The 23,162-nt window shown below is 36.8% G+C and overlaps 1 protein-coding gene across 9 annotated transcripts in view; it reads right to left on the bottom strand.

The window, feature by feature from the left end:
- The window catches only part of IFT88 (intraflagellar transport 88), a 61,907-nt gene that overhangs the window by 11,389 nt on the left and 27,356 nt on the right, over positions 1 to 23,162 (bottom strand). For all 9 annotated transcript variants that reach the window (XM_061992426.1, XM_061992435.1, XM_061992399.1 and 6 more), the window contains 9 exons: positions 20,589 to 20,688; positions 16,426 to 16,512; positions 14,769 to 14,955; positions 14,088 to 14,196; positions 12,549 to 12,699; positions 11,390 to 11,505; positions 8,047 to 8,099; positions 6,202 to 6,267; positions 4,331 to 4,437 (listed from right to left, as the gene is read on the bottom strand). In XM_061992426.1, coding sequence (XP_061848410.1) covers positions 4,331 to 4,437; positions 6,202 to 6,267; positions 8,047 to 8,099; positions 11,390 to 11,505; positions 12,549 to 12,699; positions 14,088 to 14,196; positions 14,769 to 14,955; positions 16,426 to 16,512; positions 20,589 to 20,688 — 976 coding nt within the window. The remainder of the gene's footprint in view (positions 1 to 4,330; positions 4,438 to 6,201; positions 6,268 to 8,046; positions 8,100 to 11,389; positions 11,506 to 12,548; positions 12,700 to 14,087; positions 14,197 to 14,768; positions 14,956 to 16,425; positions 16,513 to 20,588; positions 20,689 to 23,162) is intronic.

The raw sequence follows: 23,162 nt of genomic DNA, 5'->3' as shown, positions 1-23,162 counted from the left end.
TTAACAGTTTATCAAAGCAATACCTCCATATCACATGGCAGACTTGGCTTCTCCTGGCAAAACACCAAATGTTTCGTGCATGTATTTTGCCAAGGACAAGAAGGTACACCTCCCTGAGGGACTTTTTGATGGGTAGGTACAGAAACTTGGTGCTTAAAGCACTCAGCTGTTAATAATCTCTGCATCTTATTTCAACATATGAACTCAAGAGCTGCTTAAAACACATATGCATGTTACATAACCATGTATTCAGCTCAGACACTGGAGCTTCTTCCCTCAGTTTTCACCAGAAAAAATATGGTGGAGTCTGGCAAAGTTGGGATGACAGAAAAGAAGGGAAATAAATTTCAAGATTCATGCCAATAGAAAAGGGAAGAATCCTTAAATCAAAACTCACAGGAGTCAGACAGGAAAGCAGTGAGCCCAGTGTGAAACCAGGAGTGGTCTTGCAGTGATCCAGCTTGGACCAGAATTTCTTGTACTTTTTATTTATTTTGGGAAATCCTCAAGTCTAAAATATGTTCTCTGAATTTTGTTCACAGTCCAGTGAAGTGGCACACATCAGTCCTTCATGAAGCGTGTTCAGACTCTCCAAATGTTGAATGACTAGTAACAAGTCTGCCAGAGGAAAACAGTTCCTCACTGCATTTACATCCCGGGACTCTACTCCCAAAATATTATAGAAGTACTACAGCATATGACTAACTCCTGTAAAATTCCAAGTGAGTAGTTTATAAGTCATCTCATACCAAAAGTAGATGTTTAAAAGAGGTCCAACGATTTCCACCCTAAAAAATGCCTATTTCTCTCCCAGAACTGCAAAAGACATTTAGGTGGATGACTCCAGATGTAGATGCCTGAAGGTAAAGGGAGAAAGTCCCCCTCATTGTTTGCATCTATCATTACTGCCTCACACCACACCCATCAGTCCCTCATTTGCAGTCATTAAGCTCACTTAACGGAAACAAATAGTAATGTGTGTATACCTCAGTGCCAAGAAGGTTGTGTGAACTGTTACATATCCCTGCCTTTTTTAAACTGAAATATGAAAGAGGAAGACTAATGTGGTTATTGCAAAAAAAAAAAAAAAAAGAAGAAAAAGAAAAAAACCCAGTCTCTGAAACTCACAATAAAAATCCAATTCTGAGAGGCAGGATGAAAAATTTCTACAGGGAGTAAACCCCACAGATGTTCCCAGATTCTTGGCTGTAAGTATTTAACAACTTGTCCATATTTGAGAACTGAGTGAAATAAGTACTTCAGAGTATTTATTTTGGTATAAACTCCATGTGGATATACTCATTCTGAAAAAAAACAATGGCAGAACAGCAAATTTTAATACATTTCCACAGGAAGACAAAGTCTGTGGGCAGACTTTGAAATGCAGGTATATTACACTAGCATTTATTTATTTCCACATTACTGGGTGCCATTGAGAAATCATGAGTTGGTCTGAAATTGGGAGCAGAAACTGAACTGTATCTGGTACTGCTAAATGAAACCAGCATTCCTATTGGAAACTTAGGTGATGAAATATTAAAATTTGGTAATTTTAGAACTTGAAAGTATAGTTTATGGCTATATGCTCATGGATGACAGAAGGAATTTCTTAGGACAAAAATACCTAGTAATTTCCAAAGCCAGATGGTAGACATAAGACTAAGAAACCACACACACACACAAACCAACCAAGCAAACAACAACAAAAATTCCCCAAACTCAAAACCAAGGATGGGAACCCAGATGTAATACCAATAGCAAACTACAGGATTATTGTTTGCAGGACAGCATTGACGCTGAGATTCTCTCCCAGAAATATACTCAACTTCTAATACAGGACAGCAACATACTAAATTGGTAGTGCATTCTGTAAAATCTTTTCTTAAGAGTCTTTGTTCCTTTACATCTATAACTGAGTTGATTTTTAAGAGAATCAAGTCTGTGGGTTCCTTTTGGGCAGAAATAGTTATTCCTTTCCTCAGGGAGACACTGAACTTAGGAGATTTCAGAGTGTGGCAGATGAGATCCAGGAGAGAGATTTGGGAACATGTCCCTCTAGGACATGGAGACATGCAGTTGCCTTTCATTACTTAAGAGGGGCTTGTAAAAAAGATGAGGACAGACTTTTTACCAAGGTCCCTAGTGACAGGACAAATGGCAAAGGTTTTAAACTGAAACAGTATACTTAGGTTGGACATACAGGAGAAAAAAAAACCAAACAGATGAGGGTGGTGAGACACTGGCACAAGTTGCCCAGAGAGGCTGTGGCTGCCCCAGCCCTGGAAGTGTTCAAGGCCAGGTTGGATAGGGCTTTAAGCAACCTGGTCTGCTTAAAGCAGAAGGCGTCCCTGCCCATAGCATGTAGGTGGACTAGATAACCTTTAAAGGTCCCTTCCAACGTAAATCTTTTTGTGATTCTGCTCTGCAAGATTAGTTTTATGATAGGATAGAGTCACTAAACTTTATAAAGAGAATACCGAAACGTAATATAGAGAGTGTGCTTTCCATGTCATGGCTGAATTATGATCACTATTAAAGTCTGAACAGTCTGAAACAACTATGCAATAAAATGCATCTACCATGCATCTGCACTGGAGTCTGTTGACATCCCTCTCATTCAAGCACTACTCAATGAAGTCAATAAACACAATGTAGTCAGCATAAAAAAAAGCTCCATAATTTAAACATAATTTCTGTGTTACTAAACTCTTAAATCACTTAGAGTATTAAATCTTGTCTAACTCCTGCCTCCATCTTGTAACTTGTAGAAAAAGTACCTGGGACTGTTCAGCCTGGGGAAGAGGAGACTAAGGCAGGACCTCATTAATTCTTACAAGTATTTAAAAGGTGGATGTCAAGAGATGGGGCGACAATTTTTTCCATAGTGTCCAGTGATAGGACAAGGGGTAATGGACAAAAGCTGTAACACAAAAAGTTCCACTTGAACTCATGGAAAAAACTTCTTTGCTGTGAGGGTGAGGGAGCCCTGGCACAGGCTGCCCAGGGAGGGTGTGGAGTCTCCTTCTCTGGAGGATTTCAAAACCTGCCTGGACGTGTTCCTGTGTGACTTGATCTAGGTGAACTTGCTTTAGCAGGGGGGTTGGACTAAATGATCTTTAGAGGTCCCTTCCCACTCCTACCATTCTGTGATTCCCTGAAAACATATTAGCATCCTAAAATGTTTACTAAATGCTCTAACCCTCTGAAGTGTGACCTGTGCTTTAAATGTTACATTTACTGAAAAACCAAACCAATAATACTTTGACATGCTCCCCAAAGTAAGGTAGTAGCATGAATTTGGAATCTTTTGATCAGTGATTCCCTTTATGAGTTTCATTTTTTAAATGTCTCCATGTACATATGTGTACTCAGATCCTCTAGAATTGAAATAAAGGTGAAGTAACTAAGGATGCATTTATACATTATGTGACATCAAAAGAGAGACAATAACTGTTACCAACAGGGGAGTGCACTAGTTAAGATTTAAGGTGTCCTAAACATGACTATACAGCTTTGAAGCAATTCAGTGGGTAGGAAAAGCAAGCTTGAACACTTTGCAGCTCAACAGCACCAGTAATGCTCTCCAAACAAGAAGCTGATTTTAAATTCAAAATCTTACTTTACCACAGAAGTAGCAAGAAAATGATGCCTGTGTGTGTACTCACAGACACACACATGCTCACTCTGTGAATGGAACACAAGTTATGATCTCATACCTTTCACAGCCTGTACCTTTTCCATGGATTTTTTTTTTCCAGTTTAAAAATTGGCACAAACACAACTCTCTTCTACCTATGTAATCTGTTAATGTTACAGCTTTATATATAACAAAAATGTCTACTACATGGACAAATTTTGAGGCTTGCCTTTTCTCCCTACAGTTACATTAGTACTTGGCTCATAAATACACTTTATAGAGTCTGGCAAATAAGTAGGAAAGTGAACATTCCAGAGACATTGAATTCTGTGGGTGGCTCCAGCATTCCCATCACATCTACATAACCCATCTTTCACTAAGATTTAAAAATCATAGAAAATCCAGTGCTCAAAAAACACTCAGACAGAGGATAAGGCTGGTCATAGAATCGTTTCTGGTTGGAAAAGATCTCTAAGATCATCAAAGTGCTACCCCTAACACCACCAAGCCCACCACTAAACTGTGTCCCTATAATCAGTAATTTAATCAGTCTCTGTGATCAGTAATGTAAAAATTCCCCAAAATTGCACAACACAAGCCTCTTTAAACCAAGAAGTCAATATGTATTTTATTTTAGTTTCATCTGCATACACGGTGAAACTGTGTAATCGCGGAAGAAACACACAGACTTACCTGCTCTCTTACTTCTTTTAATTTTTCCACTTTCTTGAGCTTTGTCATATATTCCTGGACTTCTTTCAGCCCCATATCTGTGCAGAGACGAACTAAAAATCGGAGGCCTAATTGAAAAGCAAAACATGGCTCAAAAAATGTTTACAAGCAGGTCAAACTATAAGTGAACCCTGCCAGAACTGGACATACAGAACTGCAAACAATGTAAGTAACTGCAAATACAAGGTGACTCTAGTTCAGTATCACTATGAAAGCTGTGATATTCTACAAACAATCCAATGTTTTCTGTGATACAGTGTCTATACCCCTGAACAGCACAAATGCCACTTATACACATGGAAGGCACAAGACATACTAACTCATTTGGCTCATAACTCTTGACATTTGTATTTGGAAACTGGAAAGCAGGATAATGACACTATGTTATTAGCAAGGAGCCACTATCAATAGGATTTTGTTGAAAACAATTTTACAAATGCCAGGTGAATCAGAATGATTTGGGCTTTTTTCTGTTGCTATGGTTGATATTTTGAAGATTAGTATTTGTAGAACTGAAAACCCCCCAACAAACCAGACATGGAAATCAACTATCACCATATGACGGAATCAAAAGAACCCCTAAAAACACTCTCCTGAGACACTATACCAAACTCTGAAAGCACTGTTGCTCTTCCTGTGTGTTCCCAGAAAGAACTGCCTCTGAAACAGACACTCTCCTGACTGCTTTCACAAATATGTTATTTTCTTTTTGTGCTAACTTAATTTCCTGCTGGTTTGGGGAGCTGATTTTGTTCACTCAGGGACCAGATAAACATCAGAATGAGCGAAAGGAAGATGATTGACAGCACATGGCCAGGGAGGGATAAGTGATGCACTATTTTCTCAAGTAGAAGAAAACTTTCATCTCAGTTCAATTGTCTTGTCTGACTCCCACCTCCATTTTGTAATTTGTAGAAACTACATTCAGAAAAATAGTAGCATTCTAAAGGTTTATAAATACTCTGTCCCTCTGAAATGTGTGACCAGCATGAAGACAATATTTTGCTTCTAACTTTCAGGAGTCACAGTATTAAATTCCTCTTGTACAATGAGGCTGTATGACTCCTTTTTAAAAAAGCTGCACATTTGTTAAAGCAGAGTGATATAAAACTATTTTAAAAACTAGTGACTGTTCTTCCCACGTTGTAGCACTGAAAAGCTTCAGCTTGTTGGTGATGGCCTCCTATTTTGGAATTAGTGAAGCACAGCGTGGGATTTAAGAGGATGTTTTCACAACCAGTGGCAACTCTTATTTTCTACAGAGCTTTTTCATTTAGAGTACAGGTGTGACTAATTTGCAAAAATATCCTGCTTTTCAAAGTTATGTTTCTGTAGTTTAGTTTGAAACGCTCCATGGATTTTCCAGAGACTGGTTGACCAACTATACTTAAAAACACAGCAACAAAATCTCACCTTCTACATCCTTTTGAAAGGCCTGGCTTAGGTGAAAATTAATAAGATTTTCTCATATCTAGAAACTTACAGCACATGTTTCCATTATTAAGGACGAGAATTAAAAATACATACATTTTATCATAAGAAATATTAAATAAGTAACATAGTTATAAAGTGTAGGAAGTTATGTATGGGAAAGAACCCAACCCATCTGCTACAGTTGAAGTTTCTTTTCGCCTCTCTTCTTCAGCATTATCCTAATATTTCTTAAATCATACATTAGTGTTGTCACAGAAAGCATGCAGCATTAGCATGAATACAAATGTTAGTTCATGAAAATATTTTCATATGAAAAGTACATCACACTATTACTAACACACATACTCAATGTAACAAAGTTTCCTTTGATATTTGTACCACCCAAGGAAACAACTTACATTCAACATTCTCCGGGAAATTTCTGTGAACTACTTTGTATTTTTCTAGAGCTTTCTGGTAGTTACCTGCAAACAAAACAAACATCTCCTGTCCACATATCCAAACATTAAAAGAAATGATGCAGTTTAACACCACTTCATCATTTTAGTTTGTGTACATGATTTACTATTATAAGACCAAATTCCATAAAAAACAAACTTAACATTCTGTAATTACTGATAATAGAAATGAAAAGCATCTGAAAACAGTTTCAATTACTCTGTAAGAAACAGAATTAATGGATTTTCCTGACTTTTGTCCTTTTTTGACTTGCCTCTAGGACCCCACTGTTCTTTGAGACATCTACTAGACAAGCTGTATCAACCAGGGGTTACACGAGGCTGTAAATGGATTGGTCAAACAGAAATGTGCAGCAGCTGAGCTCTGCTTGTCCTTCCTTCCATCAGAATACTAATTGTCTGTCTGTCCTTTGCCTGGATTTGGTAGCTAAGTAATTATTCTTTAAGACTTTTGGCTTCAGTTTTGACTCAGCTTGATTATTATGGAAAAGACTGATAGACCCTGTTAATCTAAAACCATAAAATCCATAAAATATCCATAAAATAACTGACAAAAAAATTGTTGCGATATGACTAGTTTTACTCTCCTAGGATGAGGCAGAGCTCAAACTGATGTTCTACGTGTTACCACAATAAACTGGGGAGCCTGCCAATGAATCATAAATGATGTAAAAAGCAGCCAAAACCATTGTGTTTCTTTGCTGGGAAAACAGTTAATCTCTTTAGTTTTGGGTGGCGCTGACTGTTCATAATTCACTGACTTCCCTATGTTCTGTTCCTTTTCTCATTGTTGTGTGAAGTAACTGAGCAACAGTGAGAAAAAACACTTGTAATGGAAGTCTGTTCTACAAAGTTCTAAAGAAGCATAAAGCAAACAGACAGAATGGGACAGCAATAAAGAAGTGTGTCATTTACATCAAGTGTCTTGAAGGGATTTTAGGTGATTAAAAAACCCCAAAACGTGAGTCTCTCTTCATTTTGCTTAATAGTGTATTATATTCCCAGTAAGAAAATCCAGCACATTAAGACTGTCTTCCACTTGTGTAATGCAAACCCTATTTTAGTACTGAAAAGTTATACCAGCTGTTGAAAAGGAATAGGAATTATGCAACTTTAAAATCCAATTACCTATGTTAAATCATATGGTAGTATAACTACGTTTAAAAAACTTTCTATAGGATCATTTATTCTGTACCGTCTTCTTATTTAACAGCAATCAGTGCAGGGACACTTCCTGAACTCAAAAGAAAAGTCATGTTTTATTATATATACACAGAAAATTAATAATAAAATATGAAACTGAATTTTCAAACTAATTTTAGGTCCAGTAGTCCCCTCAGGCAGAAAAGATCAAAAGAAAACAAAATATCAATCAAACAAAAAAATATCATAGAATGCTTAGAGATGGAAGGGAGCTTTGAAGATCATCTAGCCCACCTCACTGCCATTGGCAGGGACATCTTTTACTGGATCAGGTCACTGAAAGTCCCATCCAATCTGACCTTGAACACTTCCAATGAATGATGAGGCATCCACAGGTTCTCTGGGCAACCCGTTTCAGTCTCCTCCCACCCTCATCATTGAAAATGTCTTCCTTATGTCCTGTCTAAATCTACCCTCTTTCAGTTTAAAACTGTTGTCCTGTCACTACAGGCTTTGGTAAAAGGTCTCTCTCCCATCTTTCTAATAAGCCTCTTTCAAATATTCTCCAGGCTGAACAACCCCAGCTAATTACACGAACTGTTACAAACCTCCTACCAATTACAAAACGGTTACAGGACTTACCACTTCTCCTGTAGCAACTGGCAACCATCAGCTGCCACTTCACTTGTGTCGGTCTGCGTATAAATAAGATAAAATTATGCACACTGACAGAACATGAATAAGCAAAATAATCTGCATAGCATTGGTAAAGACCTAACCTTAAACTACTCTTATATTTTTTCAACTAGAATATTGACTTCCTAGGAAGAATTTAGCCTGCTCAGTTCACACACAGTTTACTCCTGCATCGTGTTCCTGTTTTCAGGCCTCATTTGTAATCCTGTGTTCCAGTTTTTCTTCTGCTCCTGATTCTGTGCACTCGGCACAATTAGTAGACCTCACCCACCATTGACAAATCCTTGTCTGAGGAAAAGAATCATGCAATGGGGCAGAATAAAGTGCAAAACTATACTGTGAGGAAGTCCCAAGAGTTCCAAGTACACCCAAGAGACCTCTGCCAGGAAGCACATTCCCTGTTTACAGCTTCAAACTGCCTTCTCTGTGTCATCAACTTGATGCCCTAACTGCTATTTCTCCTTCTCTTTTTAGCACATAGTGGTGACAGATATGGCTGGAGAATATATTTGGGATGTTTGAGCATGTACAACAAAAGTGTTGGACTCTTTCCTCATTCCTCTCATGATAATGTGAAAATTAGGATACTTTCACGTCAACAATGTAAACCAAAGCACTTTTCACACGTGGCTTACAACTGAACAGGAGCATATCCCAAAGCCACTGCATGCTATTTTCAGAAGAGTTTTGTACTTACTCTCTTCAGTTTTTCCCTCCAGTCACAACACAGGCCATTTTTAACTCTACATAATCTGCTTGCCTGGTAGCTGCCAAACCAGCTTATGAAAGAAAACTGTTTCACCTTTATTAGTTTCAGCTGAATGTGTCTCCTGCAAACAATGAAGGCAGCCAAGCAGACACCATAATAAAGTCTGTTAGTCAGCTCAGTATGAAAATTCTAGACAGAAAAAAATGTCATCTGCCAGCATTAACTGCACAATTCCTTTCATTAATGATAGATACGTGTATGCTGGTAAAATGTAGAGTAATTAAAAACTGTTTCTCAGTTCAGAGCCTAATACATTATCTTAGAATGCAATTTAAAATGTAACTGTTGTAATTAAAACACTGACTATATTAAACAATGTTAAACTAAAAAATGCTGGTCATGGTAAAAGTAAGGTTATAACTTAAAAATGTCACCTTATTTGAAAATTAGTACTAATTTATAACCCAACATTTCTATTCATCAATTAGCATATTTAGGCTCTATTTTTAATACCAAACACCAAGACATCAGTGTTATGTTATCTACTATTAACAATCTCAAACCACAGCAAAATAATTTCTCTGTCTTACAGCTAGATTATAATTACAAAAACCCCAATGTATTAATTATTCAGAAGTACTTTCTAATCTACAAACTTTGTTTCATGCATGGACTGAGTGCAACATGAAGCATAAAATCACAGAAAGGTAGGGGTTAGAACAGACCTTTAGAGATCATCCAGTCCACCCCCATCCTGCTAAAGTAGGTCCAACTAGATCAGGTCACAAAGGAACATGTCCAGGTGGGTCTTGAAAACTCTAGAGAAGGAGAGTCCACACCCTCCCTGGGCAGCCTGTGCCAGGGCTCCCTCACCTGAACAGTCAAATAGCTTTTTCTTAAATTTAAATGGTACTATTTGTGTTCCATCTTCATCCCATTACCCCTTGTCCTGTTGCTAGCTACTATAGAAAAAAGGGATGTCCCAACCTCCTGAAACCCACCCTTTAGATATTTTTAAATGTTAATAAGATTCCCCCTCAGTCTCCTCTTCTCCAGACTAAACAGCCCCAGTTCCCGCAGCCTTTCCTCATATGAAAGATGTTCCAGTCCCCTGATCATCTTGGTGGCCCTGTGCTGGACTCTCTCCAGAAGTTCTCTGTCCCTCTTGAGCTGGGGGACCCAAAACTGGACACAAGACTCCAGATGAGGCCTCCACATAGAATAATTAATTTTAGGTTCAGCTGTTTCCTTTCCAAAGTTTCTAAGCAGATCATGAATGGCTGCATATGTGATCTCCTATCTTGCCTAAAACAATTTTTATGAAAGGTGACCAGTGCTTATACTGAAAAGAATAATGGCAAGTCTGTGAACTGTAATTTCTGGGAACTGTCTCCTGTGTATTTTCATCTAACCTCCACCTCTATTTCTTAATAATTGTAACAGAATTTAGGTAAAGTCTATGTTCTTCTGTTGATTTTTGTTTCAGTTTTTAATCCTTACTTAAAGCTTCATTTTTTCTCTTCTATAGTTAACGTCTGCTCTAACTCAAGCCCTTTCAAAATCAAAATTCATATTTTTTACTGAACTTCTGAGAACCTATTTGCAAGATAATCCCTCCTTGAATAATACAGTACACATTTTTGTTTCACTTGGTGTCCTATTCATACATGTAGTTCAGATTCAGAGAACAAAAAGAATGTAAAATTTTAGGTTATCACAAGACAAGCAATAAATGACTTTTGATAGGTTTCCCAAAACATAAAATAGAGAAATTCACATGTGTTGGAACAAACCTTAGTTGGTCTAATAACATGAAATTCTTCATTAACAGATAGAAAATATGTTTCCACATAAAAATGTCCTTTTAGAATTCTCTTTGAACTCTGCATTACAGATTTAACAAAATTTTTCTTTCTTAGTAATTTTTTCTGGCAAGCTCCCTTTCTGACCTAAAATATACAGCCTATAAACTTTAAGTGCATCATATTCTGCTAGAGGGCAATTTCAGCAATGAAGTTGCTGAACTGAACCGAATATATTTAAAACAGATCAGGATCGCTTCTATCTGTTAACCTGTTTTCACCAACATATGACAATTCTGCACTGCACATTTTTTGCTTACTTATTTGTAATATCCTTTTTATGAGGGCAGGAGTTACGTCAAAAGTGGCAATGGAGCCAGAACTGCTAAAAAATGCATTTATCTAAACCCTCAAATGCTCACCAGGCGATAAAATAATAGCAAGGAAGTATTTCTAATAAAGCCACAGAGAAAGAGGTCTTGGTGGCTTAGGAGAGCTGCTCCCCACTTCATAGCTGTGCCTAACAGTAGAGGATACAGAAAAGAGATTCTAATTTTAACACTATTTTGGATCCAATGGATCCAATTTCAATGTTAAGTAAGAGCAAAAGCACACTGTAAATTAACAGAAAGTTGAGAAAATTAAATAATCTCACAAATATTCTTAACCCAGGTTTTTGCTTGTAGTATTACAGCTACCCAAATAATTTATCCCTAGGTATACTTACAGATGTGTAATCACAAAACATTTGAGTAGACATAAAATACTAATTACTTACAGGATAAGTGCTGCTCGTTCAAAGTACTCAATGGCTTTTTCACAAAGCTGGTTGTCAATGTAAAAGGCTCCAAGCCATTCAATGACCTCAATGTTTGAGGGGAAATACCGGAACGACTGACAAAATAGGAAGTATGAAAGAAACACAATTTTAGTGATAAACAACATCTTTATGTTACTTCTGGAATATCTTACTCAGGTGTTTAATTCTCCAGATGCCAAAACCATGAAATATATGAATAGAAGTAGTGTGTTACACTAAGTAATCCTGAAAAAAAAAGGCATGCCAAGTTTTCTAATTACTGAATACTTTTAAGAAGTTACCTGAGATGAGTCTGTCACATTTTCCACCTAGCTTTATTTGAAATATTAATTTAAGTAGTGTTCAACAGCAATGTTTACTTAGATCAAGTCTACACGTGAATAACTTAGCTAAAACATTACAAAATGGTAAGTAATATGCATACAATCCCACACTCAAATCAATCTCCTGCAAAGCTCACCTAAAAGCATTCTTTTCTATACAATAAGTATGTATGTAAATAATAATGTCTAGCTTTTTAGAAATTCCCAGTGAAACAGGCAGCTGAAATTCCAGCACAGCAACTTCCTGTCTTATTCCTGTTTCCAAAACAGGATCCCTACAAGCTACAGACAATACTATAGATGGTTTGAAACGTATTTGTAAGTAACTACATGTACATCTGTAGCTATATCATTAAAAAAAAAAACCCAAACAAACTTACATAAATACCTTATACATCTCTTTCTTCATGTCCATGACATGGATAGCTTCCAATCAACACAGTCATGTTCCATACCTTTCACATTACATTTATTACATCCATTTTAAATTTTGTCTCAAATGATATTTTAAATGAAAATTGTTTGGGTCACTATGAACAAGGATCATATGAAAAAATGAAAGTCTGAAGTCAAATACCACGTGGAAACACAGGCTGTGTGCTCCCGTAGGCTCAGACTACAAAAAACACCCAGATTTCATCAACTCTCTCCTCCAAAGCCTTGGAGTTTTTTTCTTTTTTTGATGACATTTTAAAAAGTTGAAGTGAATCGGTTGTTAGTGTGATACAGGAACTTATAGCAAAATTGTCTTTATTAAAACAAAGTGCATTGGAAAAGTAATAAAGAGCAAGTACCTCACAGTAATAATGAAAAGCTTGGGATTTATCACCTTCATTACCATATAACTTCCCTAGCTTTGAAAGTACATGTGGATCAGTTGGTACTACACTGATCAACTGCAAGAGGCACTCTATGGCTTGATTGTGGTCTTCCATAATCTCATATCTGAGTTTTCTTCAGTCAAGGACTGATGCTGATGACATTTTGATTTACTGAGAATTCCTGCTACTTTACATGATGCAATCTATACCCTGGACAGATATGCCAGTAGTATGAGTAGTGTGGAGATACATTGGTAACACTGACTTTTTCTTGCCTTTTTTAATGCATTGTTTTCTGGTTTTGTATCAGAAAGCACTTTTGTTATGCTGAAGAAAAAAAAAATACTCAGAGACTTTGGCTGCTCCTTCACCTTAAAAACACTTTGGGCTCAACAAATTTAGGGCTTAATTCTCCTCTGTCAATAGTTTTACTGTCTCATTTATAAGAATGAAGTGTGAGAACCAGGCAACTTATTTGTAGCCTTTACAACTTGGTTATTTTTTTGTCATATATAATTTTGTCCTAAAAAAAGTTATTAGGTAAAACCAATAGCCTCAAGACGAGACTTTTGCCTGCAGTGATTTTCTGATGTGTGTCTAAGGAGGACAGCACAGACTGTATACAATTCCTGTCCAGAGCCAGAGGTAGCTTTAGCCTGAAGCACGCTTTCCACTCCCTAGTCACCACTGAGGGGCACAATGGCTCAGACCTCTGCAGTAATGTAAGCTGGAGCTACTATACTACGTGTTTTTTCAGTTTCTGCTGCACCCTATCCTTCACGAAAAAAAGCTTGTGAATATCGGTGGAAAGCTGTTTTACATGGCAATGGAGCAGAGAATCTGAGTTCCCTCAGGTGGGAACTGGGAGTTGTAGGGCCATTTATGCTGTTGTAAAGGGGCTATGCAAGAAATAGGCATCTCAGCCCATCTGTATTTTTGGAGGTTATTTATTTTACGGAATAAAAGATATTTTTATTGACTTCACTATTTGTAAAAGTATAGCACAGTAACTGGAATCTGTTCTGCCTTGGGGAGGATTTTATTATGGTTTGCACATCCTCAGAAGCATTGTTAAAGAAATTCATGGTGTAGAATTCTTACACATACACTAACTAAGCTTTCAAATTAGTTTTCAGAACAGAACTTTCCTTTCATTAACTATATTATTTTTTTCTTACAGGCTTTACTCAATTGTGCTTACATTTGTCACATTATTTTAATAATAAAATCAGTAGCATTTTAAATATCCAAGGATACAATTGAATACTGAGTGTAAATGTATTCCCTGCAATGTGAACAGTCTTAATATACTTCTTGCTTTACTGGAAATATCTATGAAGGTTATAAGTTCTGTTCTTGTTTTCACAAACATCAGAGAACAGAATCTATGCATGATCATGCATAATTATAACAGACACTATAGTAAATTTCTAAGTTGCTAATTGAAACACATATTTCAGATTAAAAGACTACTAAAACCACCATCCCATATCATAATCCAGAAAAAGATACATGTTTGCTATCTGGTAAAGGACTTGGGCACTATTTAGAAGGATTGCATGGAGCTTCAGGAAACAATCCAAAGCTTCATCTATTCTGTTTAATTTCTTGTATGTTAAACCTAAAAAATAAAGGTTACAATATTAATGCAATGAGAAAAAGATGAGTTCAGCACACTAACTAAGAGAATAACCAATAAACATCAAACAGGAACATGGTACTCACAGGCAGTATAACTGCCTTGATGCTGATGGTCTTATTTGTGAGAACCATGCTTATAATTCTTATCAGCTAATATGACTTGCTTAACAGATAAACACAAGGAACATGAATCTAATCAGAGACTAAGAACAATCACACTTCTTGAACACGGTGAATGAAGGGATGGCTTTTAGAGGGAATGACTCTGATAGTTTAATAACAATAAAACTAGTGTATTTTTAGTAGATACTAGTAGTAAAAATGTTTATCTTCAGAGTGATTTAAGCATATGTAACTATGAATTGATGTTGTTAACACTTTTTTGCAGAACAGATAAGAAGCACCAATTAATAACTTGGCATAACATAAATTGCTGAACGTAATAATAATTAAAACATATTTCTATACAAGAGAAGTTTGAAAGCCAGATTCTCAGAAACACTCGGGTTACGTTTAGACACAAGTTGAATAACAAGAGCACCTTTGGCTTACCAAGATTATAAAGGGCTTCAGTGCATGAAGAGTCATTCCGGAGAGCTTCCTTATAAAACTCAGCTGCTTTTTCATAGTCTCCATTTGCAAAAACAGTATTTCCTTTGTTAGTTAGAGCTGCTGGATTGTACCTATCAGAATTTACAGCTACATCTGCATATTTAGTTGCTTCTGACAATTCATTCTCCTACATCAACAAAACAAATGTATTAGTCATTTGTCAGCTGTGCCTGCTTACAGTTAATATAAGCATAGAATGGTAGGGGTTGGAAGGGACCTTTAGAGATCATCTAGTCCAACCCCCCTGCAGAAACAGGTTCACCTAGATCAGGTTGCATAGGAACATGTCCAGGTGGGTTTTGAAGACCTCCAAGAAAGGAGAAAAAAGGGATGTCCCAACCTACTGACACCCACCCTTTAGATATTTATAAATCTTAATAAGATCTCCCCTCAGTCTCCTCTTCGCCAGACTAAACAGTCCCAGTTCCCGCAGCCTTTCCTCATATGAAAGATGTTCCAGTCCCCCGATCATCTTGGTGGCCCTGTGATGGACTCTCTCCAGAAGTTCTCTGTTCCTCTTGAGCTGAGGAGCCCAGAACTGGACACAAGACTCCAGATGAGGCCTCACCAGGGCAGAGTAGAGAGGGGGAGAAGAACCTCCCTTGACCTACTGGCCACACTCTTCCTGATGCATCCCAGGATGCCATTGGCCTTCTTGGCCACAAGGGTACATTGCTGGCCCAGGACTCAATCAGGACTCCCAGGTCCCTCTCTGCAGAGCTGCTCTTCAGCAGTTCGACCCCCAGCCTGTACTGGTGCACAGGGTTGTTCCTTCCCAGATGCAGGACTCTGCACTTATCCTTGTTGAACCTCAGGAGGTTCCTCTCTGCCCAACTCTCAAGCCGATCGAGATCCTGCTGAATGGCAGCACGGCCTTCTGGGGAATTAGCTAGTCCTCCCAGTTTGGTGTCAAGGAACTTGCTGAGGGTACACTCTGTCCCCTCATCCATGTTGTTGATGAAAACGTTGAACAAGACTGGCCCCAGAACTGATCCCTGAGGAAATCCACTGGCCACAGGCCTCCAACTTGATTCTGTGCCATTGATCACCGTTGATAATGAAATTGCAAAAGACTGAGTATGAAAAAACCCACATTCTTCCATCCTAAAATATTCCTTATGCGTTTGCATAAAGCAGATCATATCTTTCAAGTTTCAACTTAACACTTGAGAGGCATTTTGCTGCTTTCGATCTAAATGTTTTCTTTGTTGCAACAAAGCAGCATTTCTTTGAATAACAACAGCAAAAAAAGTCCCATACCCTACAAACTTCATATGCAAACACACCTGCTTAAGCTACATACTTCACATATTCCTGAAGTTTAGCCAGGGTCCTCAGGACCTAAGTTTTAAATGCAGCTGCAGACCTTCTGCACAAATTGCACTGCAGATGTGCTTCTGTGGCCTCACTCTTCCTCTCAGCAACAGGACACAAAGGACATGCTCCAAACTTTAGCAAAAGCCAAGAATGTGTGTTCTAGAGCAGTTTCTTGTTGTTTACAGAGTTTGTTTAGACAGACAAAAAAAATACTACAAAGACACCAAAGTTACTACATGAACCATAGTTTGTAACTGGTTTTATTGAAACAAACACTTACCAAATAATAAAGGAAGGAAAGGTTTGTTGCAGCTGCACTCTTTACTCTGCTGTCCTTCTTTTCAAACGTTTTTAAAGTCTCCAGTGCCTAGAAGTAATTTGGAAACAACTTATATATCAAAATTCTTTCAGAAAGCACTGATAAACCTCACAGTAACAAATGGCTAAAATTATCAACTCATACATTCACATACAAGATAACTACCACAGTTTGTAACACATGCTCATAAACATGTGCACAGAGAAGTGTGTCTATATTATACATAATAATAATCTTGGTCACAAAATTTAAATGGTACTGCCTATTTATTACTTCTTCAATCTTTAGATTAGGTGTGGTTACATTGAAGTGCACAGATATCTGACAATTCTATACATACCAAACACAAGTTTTTATTATCTGCTTTTAACCTGGACAACTAATTAAAATTCTCATCCTTATTTATCCAGTTCTTTAAGTGAACACAAAAAAAAAAAAGACATTAAAACTCTTACTAAAAAGCTAAAAAAAGTACATACTACATTAAAAAAAACATGCAAGACAGTATAGGACTGGATTTCAACTTGCAATTTTTTTGTGTAATAAGAACACTTTACCTCTTTAAGTTTAGGAAATGCGCAAGCATGATGAAGACTGAGGCCAGAAGATTATTTGTTTAAAAGAAAACTTTTACATGAAAACTAAATTTCACAAACTTCAAAATAAATAATTTTATGGACAAAAAGTTAACAAATTTATAGCTAATAAACTAACAAACTTTGACATAAAAGATAGCTTTTCTTCTCATGATAACACTTGTAACTGCAGACTAAATTATTAAGAAAATCTGTTTTCTTTATACCAAGTATTTATATTAACTACACAGACTGTTATAATACCACAGTGAGCCCAGTTCCATTGTGTATTGGAATACCGATGGGGCAACCATCAACATCAGGAATTCCAGTTTCCTTCTTCCTTTACATGAACCCTACAAGCTGCTGTCTACATATCAAGTGAATGCATGATACTGTGTGTGCAATGCCAAAGAAAACAAGTTTTAATTGACTGTCATACATACTTCACAGTTACTTTACACAAAGCACATGACTGTACTAACGATGTGTAAAATGACAAAGTATATACGGCTCATTGATTTAGACAACTACATTCTACCCAAGAATTATGAACCACTAAAGACCATAATATTCTCCTAATATGAAATTCTCTTAAAAAAATATATACAAATTTCAATCAAGAAAAGCATTTCAAAACTTTCTCCAAAAAGGCAAAGGTCCCAAATAATAGTGTTACATCTGTGAATATATCTGAGGTATTCTACTCTTAAGCAAAGACTTGCTTCTGCATAGAATTCATTTTTTGTGAACTTAGAGCTACATAGTTCAAAGCCGATTTGTTTACCTCTGCTTGTACTGTTAAATTGCACCTTTGACAAGATTAGAGTGGAAGTAATCTCTTCTTCATGTATAATGAAAAGTTCATTTAACTCTCAACACACTTCACTTACTGATAAATTCTGTTCTAGTTCTCTTCAACCATTTCAGGAATTATAAGCCCCAGGATGAAAATTCAGAGCAATACTCCTGTTGTCCTTGCAAAGCAGAAATGCTCTCACTGAATCATCAGCTATATTTATAGATTTCTAAATAACTTCTAACTTTTTAATCCCAAGAATAATTACTTAGATTCAGCATTCAAAACATTGACTATCCAAATTATTCTTCATGACATGTTTCCAATGAACCTAAATTATTTTCTTACAAAGGGTAAATTTCAGAACAGCTAATATACAAATCCCCTTACTAATACAATCTAGACATATTATGGTAATTTCTACCCTGATTTTTCTTTTCTAGGATTATTTTAAAACAACATTCATTATTATGAGCACATAGTTATGCTCGTTATAGTTAGACCAGAAATCTATTTTAGTTCTCTTGATTTGAAACACAGTAAAACTTGTAGCCTAGCAAATGAATATTTAAAAGTTTCCATTCCTGTTCCTCAGCCAAAGGTGTGTAGAGCAGGTAGTGAGTTATTAAGTATATGAACAACAGACAGACAAAATTCATGTGGCAACTGCAGTTTTATTAGGAAAACAAAAAAAAAATCTCTGCAATCACCACTCTGCAGTCCCATTTTACTATGGAGTAGCTGCAGTGCAGGTTAAATGTGTTCTATCACATCATCAAAATAAAAAGAGCACCTTTCTCACACACTTTCTTCAAATGAGATCTTTTGAGGATATCATTAATATTTACAAATATCTAAATGGTGGATGTCTGGGACATCCCTTTTTTCTGTTGTATCTAGTGACAGGACAAAGTGTAATGGAAAGAAGCTAGAACACAAAATTTTCATTTAGACATAAGGAAAAGCTATTTTACTGTGAGGGTGAGGGAGCTCTGGCACAGGCTGCCCAGGGAGGGTGTGGAGTCTCCTTCCTTCGAGGTCTTCAAAACCTATCTGGACACGTTCCAATGTGACCTGATCTAGGTAGGCCTGCTTGAACGGGGGAGCTGGACTAGATGATCTCTAAGGGTCCCTTCCAACCCCTACCATTCTACGATTCTAAACACATTTCCCTTTCCCTCCATTGCAGTTCTCCACAGAAAGAGAGGCACATCATTTTACCTTTCAAAACTGATCATTTTTTAACCTATACTGAATACTGTAACTGGAAAAAAAATTATCATCAAATCAGTAAACTGAAAACATATGTCTGTTTACCTACCTGTAAACTCACTCTTCAAAAGCTATTGTCAATAAAGCTACTAGAATTGACAAAAATGTTACCAACTCTCTGAGTGCTGCCTAATCTCAGAAAAGCTCAGGCAGAAATACAGTATAATAAAGAAGAACTCTCTTGTTGTATGTACAGGGAAGAAGAGGGTAATATAGACAAGATGTCTGAGAGCTGCTCAGGAAACCTGAAGACCTTAAATATGAGAAGAAAAAGTGGGCTAAAGTTAAGCATGTGGTACTGTGGGCATCCTTCCAAGCTATGGGAAAGTGAAAGTCCTTAGAAGGTGACAGCTGTAATTTTGTTGTATATGACCTCTCATATTTCCTGCCATTCATGCAAACCCGGGAGTTGTTATATTCCTTCTTATTTATTCAGCATTCCTATCATTGAATGTACCAAACAGTGCACGTTAGAAGGAAATTAAGCAAATCCTGTCAGATACTTGAGCTTCTTATTCACATGAAGCTGTCTTCCAACCACTCACATTTCAAACCAAGCCTTTTTTCATAGGCAAAGAATAGATCATATAGCAATTTTGATGAAAAGCTGGTATTATAAGTTGTTAGAACATAATAAAACAATGACAAGGGAACATATAATAATATGCATGATAAAAATCTGTAAAATCACAAAGATTTTGGTAGGTCCATCTTCTGAACTTCTACCAGTTATTTTTTTGCAACAAACTATACTTTCACTTGGATGTACTAATAAGGTATCTTGTCTATAACCTTCCTTGATTACTAACATACACCGTGGTTTAAACTCCAATAATATCTTTTTGCTAACAGGGCTTCATCCCAGGCCTGTGTGTCCTGTAGGGGGGCCATCTTTTATAAGAGAGGCACAACTCTCCCAAGCTTAATTCAATTCCAGTTTCTATTTCAATGGAAGGATAGGAGGGCTGCCTAAAGTTCACAGTCAGATTATAGTATTTTAGGGAATGCTGTAGTACACAGGGAACAGTGAGAATACTACAGTATACACAATAAAAATACATCCAAAGTGCATCTGCATATATTTTGGTACTATAGTCAACTTCACTGAGAGAAAGATTCAGCTTGTACTAATGAAAACACCACCACACTGATAAGCAACATGCTTTCTAGGCTTTATTGACTGTACTGACTATGGTCCCATGAAGTGTAATGAGAATATGGACACCTGGTGAGGATAACTAAATTTAGGTGTCTTAATTTTCAAATAAACAGTGTTCACTGTAACTTCCGTGGCAGAAATTTCAGTTAGAGAAAATTTACCTCTTGCCAGCATTTTATAAAGTTAGTTTACTAAGCAGTATCAATATTATTGTTATTACATTTGCATAAACCATTCTTTGCCTCGCTGAAAAAATGTGCTCTAAGAAAGGTATCTTTGCCAATACGATACTAAGAAGTAATGTGTAAAGTTACTATACCTGGTTAAAATCCTGCTGCCTCATGTAAGTAGTGGCTTTAGTTATTTCCAGGTCATTGGCTAACTCTACATAGTGGGAAGCTTTTACTACTTCAACACACCTGCAAGAGAAAGCAAGCCATAAACATACTGCATTTGTGCAAATGAAACTGTTACATACTTTCGCAAACCATTTGCTTTCCAAAATGAGTTGTTCTTAGCTATTCTTTCTTTACAGAGGCAAAGAAGACTTTGATTAAAAATATTTGAAAAATAATTTTTTTCTCTTAACCTACCTTAATAACACTGTCTCTGCTCTCATTTTTTTGAGTCAGTTGTCTACATACCGTATTTTCAATATTTTCAATCAATGAGTGACACGTGATGTCAGATATTGACTAAGATCATTTTTCTAACTATTTTCTTTGGATACCTTCTATCAAATCTGATCTCCTGTGGTGAACAAAGCCAGAAATTGCGGATTGTGTGCTCAGATGATAACAACAAAGTCATAATAATAAATCTCTTTCTGGTCATCTCTCAGTTACTTTTGGCTGAGGGTCTTCTGCAAAACAAGGGCAGAACAGAACACAGTAGACAGTTCTGATGTTCATTCCATGATTTGATGTGGTGAACTTTAAAAATGCCTAATCATCTAAAGCAAGACCTTTATTTATTGTATGACTATATTTTCAGTTTGGGATTAAGCACATCAAATAGACGATTTTGTGGAATGCTTCTTTAATCCCTTCCTTTTTTTTGTTTTGTAAGTGGCGGTGTAAGTCTTTTCTAACAGCTTTCTAACAGTTCTTTCTTTTCTGACAATTTGCAACAAAAGTTTAATTTAACAAACTGCCTCCTGCTATAATTGAGTTGGCACATGGACAGTATCTCTACAACGTATAAAAGTGTCTGTTGATGTTGAAGGGAAAAGTTGTATTAAAACCAGCAATTTCTGTAAGAAAAGTCAAAAACCAGTTTTCAACTCTTACATCTTCTAATCATAAAATGCAAGAAGATAGAGATATCCAACCGTTCCTTATTAAATATGACAGAATAGTCCCAAGATTGTCACAATTTAAGTAAGAAGTTTTGAAATCCAAAGATTATTTGTTCCCACTTTGGTAAATAAGATTAATCTGACTGAAAGCACATGTAATACTCAGAGGACTCAAAACAAAGTGTAGTATTTGAAAATGAAGCTCAAATTGCTGGTTAAACTTCTTTACAGTCCTTGAATACCTCAGCCTAGGAGAACAGAGAGTAAATGTCCTGATACACACAGAACAATCCCACATATCTCACCAGAGGGTGTCTAATTAGCCAGAACAGATATGAGAATGTTTTACTTCATGACAAGTATTTTGTGGGTACAACTAAGAAAATGGAGAATCTGCCAACCTTTTCCAGTTTTCTTCAACCAAAAAACAAGATACAGAGGAAACAAATTTGACTTACTTAGGCTAAGAAGTTAGAAAAGAGCAAGCTAATTTTCACAAGATATACTGTTTTAAGTTCTGGTAAGTCAGAACGGCAAGAGTAGGAAAATGCTAATGTTACAATGATTATTAAACCATCAAACTCCCCCTTGTGGCGTCTAGCAAACTAAATGTGTCTGTGTGAGAAATTATTTCATGTTAGTAGAAACCTCTTTATTAGGAAATTGTAATTATAAGACCTGCAAAATTTTAAAACAATCCTAATCAGCCAAAAAAACCCCAAGTAAAGGAAAGTTCTCTTTTCCCAAACCTCCTTCACTTCTCAGATACTGAACATATCTGTTAGCAATGTTGCAGCAGCAGGTACACAACATTCATTCATGTATGTTATTTTCCAGTAACATTATTAAAAATATTTAAAATATCTGTCAGCCTTTGTAATAGAAAACTAGAGACCAGTTAAAAACAAATCTTGAAAAGTCACATTAACCATGTAATCACTCTATGGAGTAATGAAAACTTCTTAGCATCCCAAGGCTTCATTAGCTATCTTCAAGCACAAAGTAAAGAGAAGCAACCATTGACTTGTGTATAGCATTTGTCTATTGAGACTTTGAAAAGTTCTTAAACTTTCAAATTCAATTGAACTCTAAGAAGCTCTCTGCGTACTTCTACAGAACAGTTCAGAATGCATAATAGAATCATAGAATGGTAGGGGTTGGAAGGGACCTTTAGAGATCATCTAGTCCAACTCCCATGCAGAAGCAGGGTCACCTAGATCAGGTCACAAAGGAACATGTCCAGACGGGTCTTGAAGACCTCCAAGGAAGGAGACTCCACAACCCCTCTGGGCAGCCTGTGCCAGGGCTCCCTCACCTGAACAGTGAAATAGTTTTTTCTTATGTTTAAGTGGAACTTTTTGTGTTCCAGCTTCATCCCATTACCCCTTGTCCTGTTGCTAGCTACAATAGAAAAAAGGGATGTCCCAACTTCCTGACACCCACCCTTTAGATATTTTTAAATGTTAATAAGATCTCCCCTCAATCTCCTCTTCTCCAGAGTAAACGGCCCCAGTTCCCACAGTCTTTCCTCATATGAAAGATGTTCCATTCCGCTGATCATCTTGATGATCCTGCACTGAACTCTCTCCAGAAGTT

The sequence above is a fragment of the Colius striatus genome, chromosome 1 (genome assembly GCF_028858725.1).
Source record: "Colius striatus isolate bColStr4 chromosome 1, bColStr4.1.hap1, whole genome shotgun sequence".
Lineage (NCBI taxonomy): Eukaryota > Metazoa > Chordata > Aves > Coliiformes > Coliidae > Colius > Colius striatus.
The sequence above is the reverse complement of the archived record's forward strand: the minus strand, read 5'-3'. Positions and strand labels throughout refer to the sequence as shown.